Genomic DNA, 13,982 nt, shown 5'->3' with positions numbered 1-13,982 from the left:
AAGGACAAATGAGAAGATATACAAGGGCCAAAAGATGTCAGTTATATAGTAGCTGGATTTGCTATGGAATTTTCTCCTGCTATGACATAGAGCTCCAGAATCTGTTTTCATTATGAACTGTTCTGGTTCTTACAGCTATGAGAGGAATCTGCCACAATGGGTCAGATTATGGTTCATGGATGTATGCCTGCACGTACAGATGAGAGATAGGAAACAGTTTCAAAGCAAATATTCTACTTTTTCCAGATTGATCTTCTTTTCATACTATGATTCTGCCCCCAAAATGCCAAAATTATTCATTTCCATTCATATCTTAAAATTAAGACGAGCTTTATGTGCCACAATTTTAAAAAACAGCAAATTGAGCTATACCAAATTTGATTTTAGAGGAACATCATGCAGAGGTACAACATTTGGATGGTAGGTTATCTTTTCAACTAATACCTCTAGGCACTAGAAGATATCAGAAGAATAAGGAAGCCCATTTTCTACTCCATAAGCCGATAACAAAGCTAAAAAAATGCTTATATTTCTGTTCAACAAGAAACCAAGTATTCCTTAGACTGACCTGGAGTTTAGGTCCTCTCCTGGCATGTAGGAGACCTATCACCTATACAAAATCTAGGTAATTTAAACAGTTTCCCACTTCACCACTACCATGCTGTGGGGGAAGAGAGCACAGCCTTCTTCCTGCTTTTTTCATTGCCTAGGTTACCTACCTAAAAAAGTGCCCTTATGGTTTAATAAGGTGTTTCCCCAGGATACCAAACTTGTGAGTTTGCTCCCTGTATAGAAAACCCAGATGCTGAGTTTGTACTCCCAGTTCCAAGTGGCAGCTGAGTTTAGTTCCTATGTCCTACAAAAACAGATTTTTAGTGCAGGCTACAGCTACACTTAAGAGCATACGCTCCCTACTCAGATGAAAAGAGTGCGAGTTTATTTCTATCCTTGCTTGCAAAAAGATAGCAAAATGTCTGTTACCATATTCTCAATGAGCTTTACTGTATGAAATGTATCAACCTCTAATATGTCCCAGTCACTCTCCCAGACTGAAGGAGGCCCATTTATCTCATGAGAGATAGGAAACAAGCAGATATGGCTTTGTGCGGCTTTCATTCACTAGACACCTCACACAGACTGATTTTGAAACCAGTGCCACAGATATTAAATATATAGGGGTGCTCCTTTGTGGTATTCTCAGCTTCTTCAACCCATGTTTTAGTTCAGCACTGATATTAACACCTCCTGCAGGAAAGATTATTCCTGATTCAAGCTAGGGGTGTTCATAACTCTGCAAATCTTCAGCTGTTTATGCTGTATCACTGCCTCAAATGAAACTTCAGCCATTTGGCAGCAGCTACTTGGCAGTTCCAAAATTCAAACAAGCACTGTACCTGCAATTAGCATCCGAATACAGCTCTGTTGGCTTTAACAGAACTATCACCATTCAAGCAGCCCAGTACCCTATCTCGCTGATCTCTCTCAAAGCAGATCGTTCCCTTAATTGAATACAGCCCATTTTTCACAGAGACGTTCCTAAATTCCAGGGAACAGCTGGATGAGAAAGTCTGACTTTACAGTAGGAGAAGTAAAACTGGCACACTATGCAGGCCCCATAATAACAATGCAGCCAACACCAACTTCACATTCACAAGCTCTCTCGTCTACCTTTTTTGGAAGGTCTTTCAGATAACGGCAGCATCCGATACACCCTGAAGGCATTGTTTCCTTTCTTTATACTTTTGTCCTTCACTTCTTCTATATCAGGCAGAGAGTTCATAGCACACCGGAAGTTCGCCTTCCATGTCTTTGGGTCGGGTTTATCTACTCCTGACTGGTATTTTCCTAAGCAAGAAAAGAGAGTTAAGCATATACAATGCGTAACTGAAAACCTAAGATAAACTAGTAACAGCGTAGGTGAACTTCAAGGTATCAGCCTTTGGTTGTCAAGACAAGCATTCGAACAACAGGTGAGGTTGCAAGAGAAAGTGAATGTTGTGATCTGATTCTCATGCATGTTTCCAGAACATGATTAACAGCTTCTGCCCAAGAAAGACCTAGGGCACTGCAGATCAGATGCAACTTTACAACAACATGGAAAAGCTTGCGCAGCATTTACCTTTATTAAGTCTGGCTCAAATCCATATAAGCATATAAAAAGCCCAAGGGACCAAGTCTACAAAGTGCTGAGCATGCTCTACTCCAAATGATTTTGAACCTGATCTTGTTAACATTTAAATCAATTAAGTTTTACTGTGCTTCTCAATGCAAATGAGTTACAGCCATTCAATAAAGCTGGAGATTACTGCAGACCTTGAAAAAAGCATTTAACCTCCCAAAGATCTGGAAACTTCAATTCAATCTCTGTGTTAGTAAAAACAAAGACATGAAAGAAGGAAAATATAGATTTAAAAGGGAAAACCAAGTGAAAATCTGTCCTGCAAAAAAAGAGTTCCAATACCTGTGTGAATTGCCCAGTTTCTAAATAAGGGAGCATCTTTTTCAACATCCCACCCATGTCTTGCAGCATGCATCCAGGGAATCTGAAAAATCTTCTTCTCCTGGAAGGGAAAACAAACAGGAAATGCCAATGCTGATCGACTTGATGGATTTTCTGATGACTTTAAGTCACTTATTTAAAAATGCATCTCCAGCATCTGCAAGCGTTTTGCTTTCTTCTGACACAGTGCTGCTGTCACTGGGCTCAATAGGAAAATATCCTCTGGCGTCAATGAAAGCAGAATACAGTCCCAAGTACACAAGATACTCAGATGCCCCTTCACAGACTATGAGGCTGGCAGCTTTCCAAGCTGACACACAGATAAAACATGCAGCGCTAAACATTTCTAAACATTCAAACAATGGCTAGTTTTGGCAGCATTGACACTCTCATGATTAGAAAAAGCAGATATAAAAATAAACAACCATAAGAACCATAAGAGATAATTCAAGGGATTAGAATTCAGTGAGTAAAACACTAACACGATGAAAGAAAAGGATATTTAAAATGTACAAGCCAGGCAAACACAGCATATAACAAAGGAAGACATCTCTGCACTGGGGACAAAAAAAAATTGGAACATCCATGTGCAGGGGTGGGTTTAAAGGTAGTTGAACTTTTTAGTTTAGAAAATTTGATCCAAAGAGAAGCAGATTTAAAGCAATCAAAAGAAGGCTTGTTTGTGCTTTGTTTACAAAGCACAGAGTTAAACCAGGGCACGCCTTATATAGCGGAAGTATATATGGACTCGCAAAGGGAACAGAAAAAACTCATGGAAGACAGTACACTACTAAGTCATGACTAAGGATGACAGATTTGACAGAAAAACCTGTGGGAGAATGTACTTTGGGGGCTCTTAAGGATAACGAATTTGGATGCAGCTCCAACTCTGGAAGCTCAATGGCTTTCAGCGCTTGAACAGTGCTGAAACAGGAACAGAAACAATTAAATCCCTCCTGACATATTTCAGATACCCTTTCCATTAGCATTTAGGCCCATGCCATCATCACAGATTGGACACTGGGCTGGATGGATGATTTCATGGGCCAGATGTGCTTTCATGTCATACAACACAGCATAAGAACACTTTATGCTCATTTCTGCAAAGCCATGCAAAAAGGTTATGTTCCACAAACAAAATCCTGCCCTTGCAGAAGATGCATCTTAACCTGGCTTCAAACACCGACATATTGCACTTAAGTGCAACCTCTGCAGGTTTAGATTCCCTTCACAACCAGTGAAGAGAAAGGCATTTTCAGGGGACAATTTACCTCAACTCACCAAGTCAATTACACCCCAAAAATGCTTATTTCCTTCCATTAACTGCAAACAACTGTAGACAGGCATCCCCCATTTAAGCAACTGCATTGTAGATGTCTAAAGTCAGGGGAGAAGAATCCTTTGCCCTTCTCCTAGCAATAACACTTTCTCCTTGTCTGTCTGGTTAATATTTCACTAACGTCAAGGTTAGGTTTACTTCTCTTCCTTTTTCTATGATCTTTGCTTTCTTGAGCATGTTTTTTTTTTTGACAACTTTCACCTCTTCAATCCTTTCATTTAAATTCACTTGTTCAGAATTGCATTCTTCTCTCTTGCTTCTCTTAATCTTTTCCTTTTAGTAATTGCAGATTTAACACAATCTCTGTTCTCCTTCAAATTCTCATAAACTCACTCATTGTTATGAAATACTCCTTCTCTGAAGGACTGGTCAGGTGCTGGAATGGGCTGCCCAGGAAGGTGGTGGATTCACCAACCCTGGAGGTCTTCAAGGAACCTTTAGATGTTGTGTTGAGGAATATGGTGTGGTGAGGACTATTGGTGATAGGTGGATGGTTGGACTGGATGATCTTGTATGTCTTTTCCAACCTTGGTGATTCTATAATCCCTTTCATGCATTCTTGTTATTTATCTCATGTGCCTTTTGCCATCTTACTCTTTCCCTTATATATAGTTAAATCACCCTACAGAGGTGCTCCCCTCTCTCCCAAGTAGAAGAGGTATAATGAAAGCTTCAATTCCATTGTCCTGCAGTCTACACCACTACTGTATTCACTGGAGGTAGAATAAGCTCTATTGTCTTATCTGTCCTAAAGATGACAATCAGTATGGGGGGAAAAAAAGAAAAAAAAAAAAGATGTCCATTAAAAAAAAAAAGAAATAACAACAAAAAGAAAAATTACCAACAAGAATTGTAAGAAATGACCAGACTAAAAAGTCTTCTCATGTTTGGTGACGGGAAGAAGTTTGAATAATGCTACACAGTGCTACTGAGGTTATACCACTGATTTCATATGCTGCCTGAAAATTCCAAAACTTATTTAGGAACTTGCATACTGAATAAGATTAAAGATATAGCACCATGTCATTGTCAACAGTACTCAATGCTTCAAATGAAGGTGTGAAGACTTTCCCAATAGCAGTCTAAGTGTTCATTACAGAAAATCCTTCCTAATACCATGTCTTGAAGCACAAGGACTTACAAGAAATTGTAGTATCAATAAATATATATATATTTAATCTACCTGTATCATCACTTCAAAATATACCTAATTTTATGTCCAAAAACATTTTCTCATCAACTATGTAAATATCTAGTCTTCTCTGAGATCCCTCAATACTGCTGACTGTAACAATCTCAAGTGGCTACAAGTTCCATAGAATAAATGGTTGTTCTGCTCTAGTTTACCTAGATTCTTCCTATTTAAATACTATTTTTTTATTTCACTCATTATCAAACATTTTCCCATATCCTTCTTCATTCCTTCTTCATTAATAATGACTAATAGGCAAGGGCTCATCACTGCCTTTTCTTAGACTTGGAAAATGGAGTACTATTTTGCATAGCACTTCATCACCATGGAATTTTTGTAGGAGTCCTGTGTTTGTGCATAAAATTAGGCTCATCACAGTCAAAAGCACAACCCACAAAACTGCTGCTGCATAATGGCCATTGCTACCACTATCCAATGGGGATATCAAAAGGGAAAGAGGTATCATATTCTTAGAAATAAGCAGGAAGAGGAAAATAGTATTGAAAACTTGAAACTCTAACTGCAAAATGCTCCAAGCAGGTGAATGAGCATGAGATCAGAGTAGTTAGGAAGTCATATGGCAAATTTTAAATAGTGACCTCCATCTGAATGGTAATACTCCAAGCAACCATCAAAGCAGCGGCTTGCTTTTCAGCTCCTGTTACAGCTACTTTGCATGTTTCCATTCTAATTTCCTTTTCCAGACCCATGAGGGATGCTGACCTCACATTATCCTCCTCCTCACATCACCTCTGCCCTCTGCTGAACTATGTAACTTCTCTAATGCCTTCCAGTTTTGTCTCCCTGGGATGGTAAAGAAATTCCCTTCCTCCCTTCTGCTGTTTAGCAGGAAAATATTTTCACTGAGGAGGAAGATAAGGGTTTATTATTTAAGCCCTTTAGAGGAAGGAGTGTAATCTGGAGGAAAAAAAAAACATCAACAATGCAGTGCAGAGCAAAGCAGGAGGTGTAGTGTGACTGACTGAGAGTAGGGGAAGGAAAGAGGTACATTGGCTGTAACCTGACTTATCACTGTTAACTGAAAGGCTTAATTCCTCTCAATTCCCCAAGAAAAGACAGCCAATGACAAACTTAGATTGATACTCACTTCTTCAGTATTTAAATCTTATTTCCTTAAAACCTGTGCACACATACACATGCCATTCTCTTGCTAATCTGCCCCATCTTCTTTTCTTTAATGTGAATCATACTTTCCCAACCTCTAATTAAAAAATACCAATTCTGAAATCCTATAATTTCCAGAGTCAATTCTGTGCATACATAACATGCTTCAATACATATGACATTTTATCAAAGATTCCATGAATAGCTTTGTTTATGGTCAGGATTTACAGTAAAAAATATAAATTTTTTTGGTTTAACAATTAATTGCTGGAATTAATTTCTAAGCATTTTTAAACAGAAACACTCAGAAGTCCTATTAGCTTGTCGATCTGGGTAAAGAACTGGCTGCGTGGCTGTGCCCAGAGAATAGTGGTGAATGGAGATAAATCCAGCTGGCAACTGGCCACAAGTGTTCCCCAGGGGTCGGTATTGGGGCCTGTCCTGTTCAGTATCTTCGGAAATGATTCTCCAAAAGAATGGTCTGGTGCTGGAATGGGCTGCCCAGGGAAGTGGTGGAGTTCAAGAAATGTTTAGCTGTTGTACTAAGGGACACAGTTTGGAGGAAAAATATTGGTGGTAGGTGGACAGTTGGACTGGGTCATCTTGGAGGTCTTTTCCAACCTCAGTGATTCCATGATTCCATGAAAAGCAGCTCAAGATGATGCCAAATCTGAATATAGAAATGGAGAATCAGAATCTAATAAAGGTCAGTGCAGGCCATTTAGCCTGGTGTCCTGGTGTTGACAGGAGCTAGAGCTTTGCTTTAGGAAAAGATTTCAAAATACTTTATTTGTGAGCTTTGGTCAATATAGAATATGCTAGCTAAGGACAAAATTTTGCATGCAAACAGTTTATGCCAGAAGCACAAGACAGAAGCTGCTGTAACGACAGGATCAGAGCTGCAAACATTAAACAACCTGACATGCCTTGCAACATGCCTTTATAGGCTAGTACACTAAACTTGAAGAACTAATCCCTTTGTATAGGAACAGTGTTTTCACACTGCAGAGCAAGTACGTTTCCAGAGTACAGAGAAAGGAACATAACCTACAGACAACAACACTATATTTAACTATAAGATGCTAAAATTTGAAATACTTATCCTACTGCTGAGCACAGAGAAATGATTTTGGAATCAAACAGAAGCACTTAAGAAAGGACAGCAGAGATGGACTGTCAGTAGGAGAGACCTGACAGAAGTAGAGACAGTAAAGGAGAAGAATTTTGAATGTGGTATTTAAATTATGAAGACAACAATAAAATCTGTTCTATTCCTCCTGTGCAACTATGACCCCATTATGCAAGAATAAGGACCTACTCAAATGCACAGAGCAGCTAATTTGGGAATGGATAAATAAATATTTATTTACCCAGCCACAGCATGTGAGAGTAACTAATGCAGGTGTTCCTGAGAAACAAAATTTGCAAGCTGAAGTTGACAGGGCTGTTGTTAATTGTGTAGTTCCAAGTATTTTTAACTTTGTAAACTGAAATAAAAAAATATTAGTCTTAGCTGTCCTTCTCCAGTCTTAAAAATGAACATCTGAGCGCCACAACAACTACCATGGAGAGGATACTAAACTAACTGCCTTAAACAGGATGGCAGCTTCCATATTTCTGCATCTACTTTACAGCATTTCCACTGTATTCATTTTGATAATAAAGTGGTTTTTGTTGCTAAAACTGAGCAATTCCTTTCAGCATGGTGAATAACTCTTCTGCATTGCATAACTCTGGGGTTTATTACAGCTCAAAGTCTCAAATACACTGTTTTACTGAATCAATTAAAAAAATGCAACTGGATTCTGATCTGTCTCACTATGAGTTCTGGACAAGGAATAGTAAGTTGGGTCTGGCATAGGAAAAATTACCTGATTTTTTTCTCAGATTCACTGCTTTAAGAAGTATCAGAGATTTCATATAAGTCTGAAAGAGATCATCACTTCAACTCAGAGGTTAACGCAGAACATAACATTCCACCTCAGATGAGCATTTTGTTCAAAATCCCTCTGACACTATTTGGTAAGCAATTTGTTCCAGCTAAAAAACTTAACAGAGTCTACATTTTTTTTTCACCAACAAAGGGTCAGAAGAGGGAAAATGCTTATAAACAAGTCACAAATCAGACAGGCAAATGCAAAGAGCTTCAGATCTGGAACTGTAAGGCCAGAAGAACAGGTTCAGCAGGAAGCATTCAGCGTTGCCCTTCCTCCTTGTGTTGCCCTTTTGAAGACTAAGAACACCAGTGTACACTGCTATGAAGGACCTCATTCACACACGCGTGCAGGCGTGCTTGCACAAACACACCCCTTACCTTATTTAGCCATTTCAGCCCTGGTATTGTGTTAGAATTTATTTGTTCTTCCAGCCATGGGCGCATCCGCATTCTTTCGACAGGCATTGTTACCTGCGCTGGAAGGAGCTGAAGGGAACAAGGGACAATGTTACTTGTTTTCCTGGCAGCACTCAGCACAAAATACATACAGACCTACTTATTAGCAATTTGCAGGCACTTAACAATCATAATACTGGCTTGGGATCTGTGTAGGAGACTCCCTTAAGAGCAAATGAGATGATAAGACTTTCTCCACAGCAGAAAGTGGTCAGTCTTGTGGTACATCTACATTAGTAAACCCATCACCTGAAGACACATGCCAATGGCAACAGCTCTTCTAATGACACAGGCAGGATACCACAAAGAAAATCAGTTGTCCTCCTGCAGAGATCTCTTTCATTGGCCTATGTACCTGCATTTGCTGAATACATTTTTTGCCAACAAGAGAAAACAACAAAATCAGCAAACAAAGCCACACAGGAAACATCTCTGTACTAGCTACAATTATATATCTACTAACTAGAATGTTTTCAAATGGCTGCTTCTGTTGCACAAACTTGATTAAGATAGCAAAAGCTGTATTTTTCATCACAGTACTTCATTAGACAGCTTGGCTCTGGTTGCACACTACGACCCTTTCCCTCCAGATTTATCTAATCAACTCAGTCACTGATTTTTTCTTAAAAAAAAGTTTCAGTAGTGCTTAGCTAGGAAGGGAGCACTCTGCAGCCCCCTCCAGGGGGGGACATACCAGGACATGTTATGTTACTCAGCTAAGGCTCCAACCGTCTTCTTTGTCTCTCTCTCACACACACAAGCACACGTGACCCTGATGCACTTCCCCATTTAGAATGGTAAATTATTGACAGAAGAGTACAAAGTCTTGAAGCTAGGACAAATAATTTTAAAAACATTAACCTATCTCAAAGTGCCAAGCAGCACCAGATGCAGATTAAAGCACTGCATAAAACTCCTGCTAACCAGCCTGCAATCAATCATTTCCACATTTAAGTACTTGCATTTAGGCTTCTTCTTCTCTCCCCCACTACACCAGGCTCAGCTCCTTCCTCTCTCCTTTGTTCTTCACAACTGCATTCTCTGCATCATTTTTAACTTCTCTGCTCTGCTATTCTTGTCACCTTTGATCTTTAAAAAAAAAAAAAAAAGAAAGAGAAAAACAAAAGGACTAGGCTACACATCTGAAAGCACACAGCAATGACACAAATGTAAATGTGTTTGTTCTTTTCTCCTATGGGATTACGGGCAACAGACAGACTAACAATCAGGCAGCACCAAGCCCACACCCAGCACAAGAGGAAGAAAAATGTTCAAAGTTTCCTCTCATTGATCTGAGGACATGTATTTCCTGAAACTAACAAGGAATTAAAACCTGAGCACAACAATAAGGCACTGATATGTTTCCAGTGAGCAAAAAGGTCTAAAATAGCTTAGAAAATACTTGCAATTGCTCAGCTTGCTTTCAAGTTCACTTCACATATAAGAAAGCAGACAACCCTACAGCCCAGCAATGGTGGAACGCTCCTGCAAAGCCCCAGTCTGTGCAGGAGCAAAGTTCTTTTCTGAGTGACAGTGACACAGAAACACAGAATCACTAAGGTTGCAAAATACCAATAAGATCATCTAGTCCAAATGTCAGTGCAGCTAAAATGCACTATTCCCTCTTCAAACATGCAAGAAGTACAAGCACTTTTTTACAAAGCAGAAGCAGCTAGGCCACAGAAGCCCTTCCAGTACCAACTATCCTGTACGGAACACTCAGTGCCACTTCTCACCTATCAGAACTAGGGTCAGAGTTGAAAAATGCAAATGACTGCACTAAAAATGCAAGTGCATTTCTATTTAGCTGTCAAGGAAGAAGCACTCAGATGCAACTAGCATATTATAAGCTTTTCTTCCTAGGACTCTTTCAAATACATGAACACTCTGAGACAAGTCAAAGAAACACTACATATAATCTTCAGACTTCAATCTGTAAGTGAGTGCACAGGATGCATCCTGTGTTGCGGCTAACAAGCCTCTAAGACAAATTTCAAGCCTATCTGAATGAACTAGTTACACAAAAAGCAAGGAAATAACCTCTAAGATAGCAGCAGCAAATTCCACCTGGGGGTGAAAAAAAAAAAGCTGCCTTTGTGAAAAAGTGATGCTTTTCAGGAGGGAAGAAACTGCTGACACCACCGCTACAAGGAAGGAGCCTTGCTCAGAACGGCAAGGTAGAGACATTTATCTCATCCCTCTCACGTCCCCAGGGGCTCTACCAGCTGTTCCCTGCAGATGCTCATCTCCTTCCCAGTGCCTGGAGCCCTCTGGAACCGGCACAGAATCCACAGCCAGTAGCACACACCTTCACATCCATCACCTGCACCATTCCTCAGCGCTAAGCAGAAAAGCAGTTTGGCTTGTGAGAAGGGAGGAGTGGCTTCCAAGATCTGTTTATCTGAAAGTAAAACCAAAGCCAGCTAAAAATAGCCCATGATGATGTCCAGCTGGAGGGAGCTGTGGGCATCTTCTGGGGAGCTGTATTTCACAGAAGGGCAAACACAGCATGTGTGCATTCATCAAAACATACCCTGCGCTCCTCAATGACCACGAGCTGAAGAAAATAAAGCCTGACGTTTTCAGAAAGCACTCCCGGACCCTTCTGCCTTGGGACAGCACGGACCATAACGACGCTAAAATGCAGTGCTTTTTTGGCAGCCATACGTCAACAACATCTCTGCAATGAAAATAACAAGTCAGCTCTATCTAGCAATTGTGTGTGTGAAATGAAGGTGCCACATCTTCCCTCCAGGGCTGTCAAACATGTGCTTTGCTTGTATAGGAAGAAAGACCACGATTTTGCAATGCCTCAAAATGTAACCTCTGTATTTCACTACTGCCTTCTAGGATGTGTGACACAGTTTAGAGGCAGGGTTAACAGGTGCACCTGGGAGCCTCATGATGATGGCTCCTTTCTGTGCTATTTTTGTTGTTGCCTTCACTGTCAGCTTGAAATCCAACCCTCCACAGTGGTGGCACAATCACTTTCTGCCATTAATTGTTGCTCAAGTTTTTAAAGATCTCTACAATTCCCTTAAACAGGCAGCAAAAGCATGCTGAGTTTCACTAGCCATCACTAAACATCAAGTCATCTTCACTCTAGATTAGAATATGTTAATTATGAAGCAAACGCAAAACCAGAAATGAGGGTGAGCCATACAAAACACAGGGCACATCAAGGCCCCTCACTCCCACTTCTCTCTGGTGTTTACCCATCAGAAAGGAAAAAGTGAAACAATGAATCCTTTTAAGGAGAACGAAACATTAACATTTAGAGTTTGAAGCAGGCCTGCAACACCAGGAGTGCCTCTGCACCTACCACCCACTGCCCAACAACCTTCACAGTGCACTTCCCCTTCAGACTTACACTCCTGGAGTCACAGCTACATGTAGGTGCACGTATTTTGTGCTCTGAGACTGCCTTTGGCTCCATCTCAATCTCATCATGAGCCAAGGTTTTTCTCACCCAGGTGGCTTTGTGAACACGATAAGGAAAATATCAGGGTTGCAAGCAACACCTCTTTCTGTAAGGTTTGTTCATTCGGCTGAAGCTCAACCAATGCTCCCATCCAGCAGGGAGGGAAGTGCACTCCAGCATGAGAGCAGCTGGAGAGGACAGGTGGCATCCCCAGAATCCACAACTGCTAATATGCTTTTAGACCACAGCTTCAAACTTGGGCTGTAGTGACCTCCAGCCCTCTAGGGAGAGCTCAGGAAAATGCTCAGCATTTCCAGAGAACCATGCTGAAGTCAAGCTTTCTGGCATGACACTGAGAATAATTTCGGTCTGTTTTTTCTTCTAGTTTATAATTGTCCTGTGGTAGGGGGAAGGGAGGAATAAAAGCCAAGAAACACAATCAACTGCTAATGCAGATGGGACCCAGGAAAACATTTTTCTATCCTACAAGAAAAGGAGGAATCATTTAAACATGAAAGTAGGCCTACCTACTGGGAATTCACTTTGTCAACGCTTGCCATTCTTAACAAGAAAGCACATCAACAAGAACCACAGTTTGTAACCATACATCTTAGAAACATATTAAGTTTGATAGCTCTGTTAATATAATTTCCCTTTTCTTGCTGCATTTTCATCAACTACATCTTTCTTAAAGAGAGCCACAGCCAGGGGCTGTTGACTTAGCTGTGGGAGCTGGAACATATTGACTGACATTATTTCAGAACAGCCATTACCCTTCACTCAGTGACGTAAGTCTGTGGGGAATAATAATAGTACAGTAGCACTTCACAATGATAATAGTAGAATAGTAATGTATAATAGTACTGTAGCACTAATACTGCAGTAGTACAATAATAGTAGTTTGACCACTTTTGAAGGTTTGTGCTAGTTCTGCAGTCAGCTCCGACTTCTTCTTTTTGCAATTAGATACCATGAAAACACAGCAGAACCTCCTCTCTGATAAGCCATAAACTGTCTGAATCCCACAGATGCAACTCAGAGAGAAAGAGTTATGGAAGAAAGATAACACAAGCTGCTGCAGTCTGGACAGCACAACCCAGCTACAAACACAGAAACCTGGAGGAGGCCAGCCAACAACACAGCTTCTATACAAAGCATTGGAAAATTTGTACATGGGAATTGTAACTAGGGTCAAGCATACAAGCCAACCTCTCAAGAAAGACAGCTGAAGGAAAAGAGGCACAACAGTGTACAAAACCGAAGCACAGGTGTAAGTGCTCTTATGAGCAGTGATACAAAGAGCATTGAGCAAGTAGCTGTCACTACAGCTTCCTCAAAACATAATGTTCTATTGAATTTCAGCTCCGTGCTTCTCTGCAAGATGTGTTTTCTTAACATTCTTTATGTAAGACTCTTTAGAAGGACGCCTATAGCACTTGTTTGTTTTTAAAGAGATATTTGTAAAGGATTAGTTATTCTCAAGAGATATTTCCCTTTTCAGAAATATTAGAAAAGCTGTAAATGACAGCTGGGTTACATTCTATCTATCCTCACAGCTTTAAATATTTTCATTGGCAATGTTCTACAAACAGCTTGTAGCCCTCCCTACTGTATGCTAAGACATACTAGTAATTTCCTTGATACTAGATAACAAGGAAATGACACTACTGACATATAGAAAGCATAACCTTTGAGAATGAAGAGCTCCTCAGGAGAATTAGGGTAGTTGTAGAAAGAAAGTGAAAGCAACAGTAGAGCATGTAGTAAGTCTGAACAGCACAAAATGTTCTATTCCCTTCCGTTTTGCTCTGTCTGACAGCATCTGGATAGCTGAGAAGTCACAAAGGTTATCCCTAGACTACAGACTGCTGTATGCCTACAACAAGCACAGTTTTTAACTTATCTCTATGAAAGCAAAACAAATGTACGATTGAAAAAATAAATCAACGGAGAAATCAACCTTTCTTTTCCTATCACAAAGTAAGAATCTGGATATGGAAGTACAGCTGTGAG

At 40.2% G+C, this 13,982-nt stretch overlaps 1 protein-coding gene across 10 annotated transcripts in view; it reads right to left on the bottom strand.

The window, feature by feature from the left end:
* The window catches only part of IRF2 (interferon regulatory factor 2), a 40,791-nt gene that overhangs the window by 15,193 nt on the left and 11,616 nt on the right, over positions 1 to 13,982 (bottom strand). For 3 of the 10 annotated variants that reach the window (XM_090138890.1, XM_031607559.2, XM_090138892.1), the window contains 4 exons: positions 9,507 to 9,637; positions 8,471 to 8,578; positions 2,462 to 2,561; positions 1,669 to 1,845 (listed from right to left, as the gene is read on the bottom strand). In XM_090138890.1, coding sequence (XP_089995016.1) covers positions 1,669 to 1,845; positions 2,462 to 2,561; positions 8,471 to 8,578; positions 9,507 to 9,512 — 391 coding nt within the window. In that variant the 5' untranslated portion in view covers positions 9,513 to 9,637. The other 7 variants (XM_090138894.1, XM_031607563.2, XM_090138895.1 and 4 more) reach the window with 5 other exon arrangements.

The sequence above is a fragment of the Phasianus colchicus genome, chromosome 4 (assembly GCF_987193195.1).
Source record: "Phasianus colchicus chromosome 4, bPhaCol1.hap1.1, whole genome shotgun sequence".
In the NCBI taxonomy this organism is placed as follows: Eukaryota; Metazoa; Chordata; class Aves; order Galliformes; family Phasianidae; genus Phasianus; species Phasianus colchicus.
This window is presented reverse-complemented; position numbering and strand designations above follow the sequence as displayed.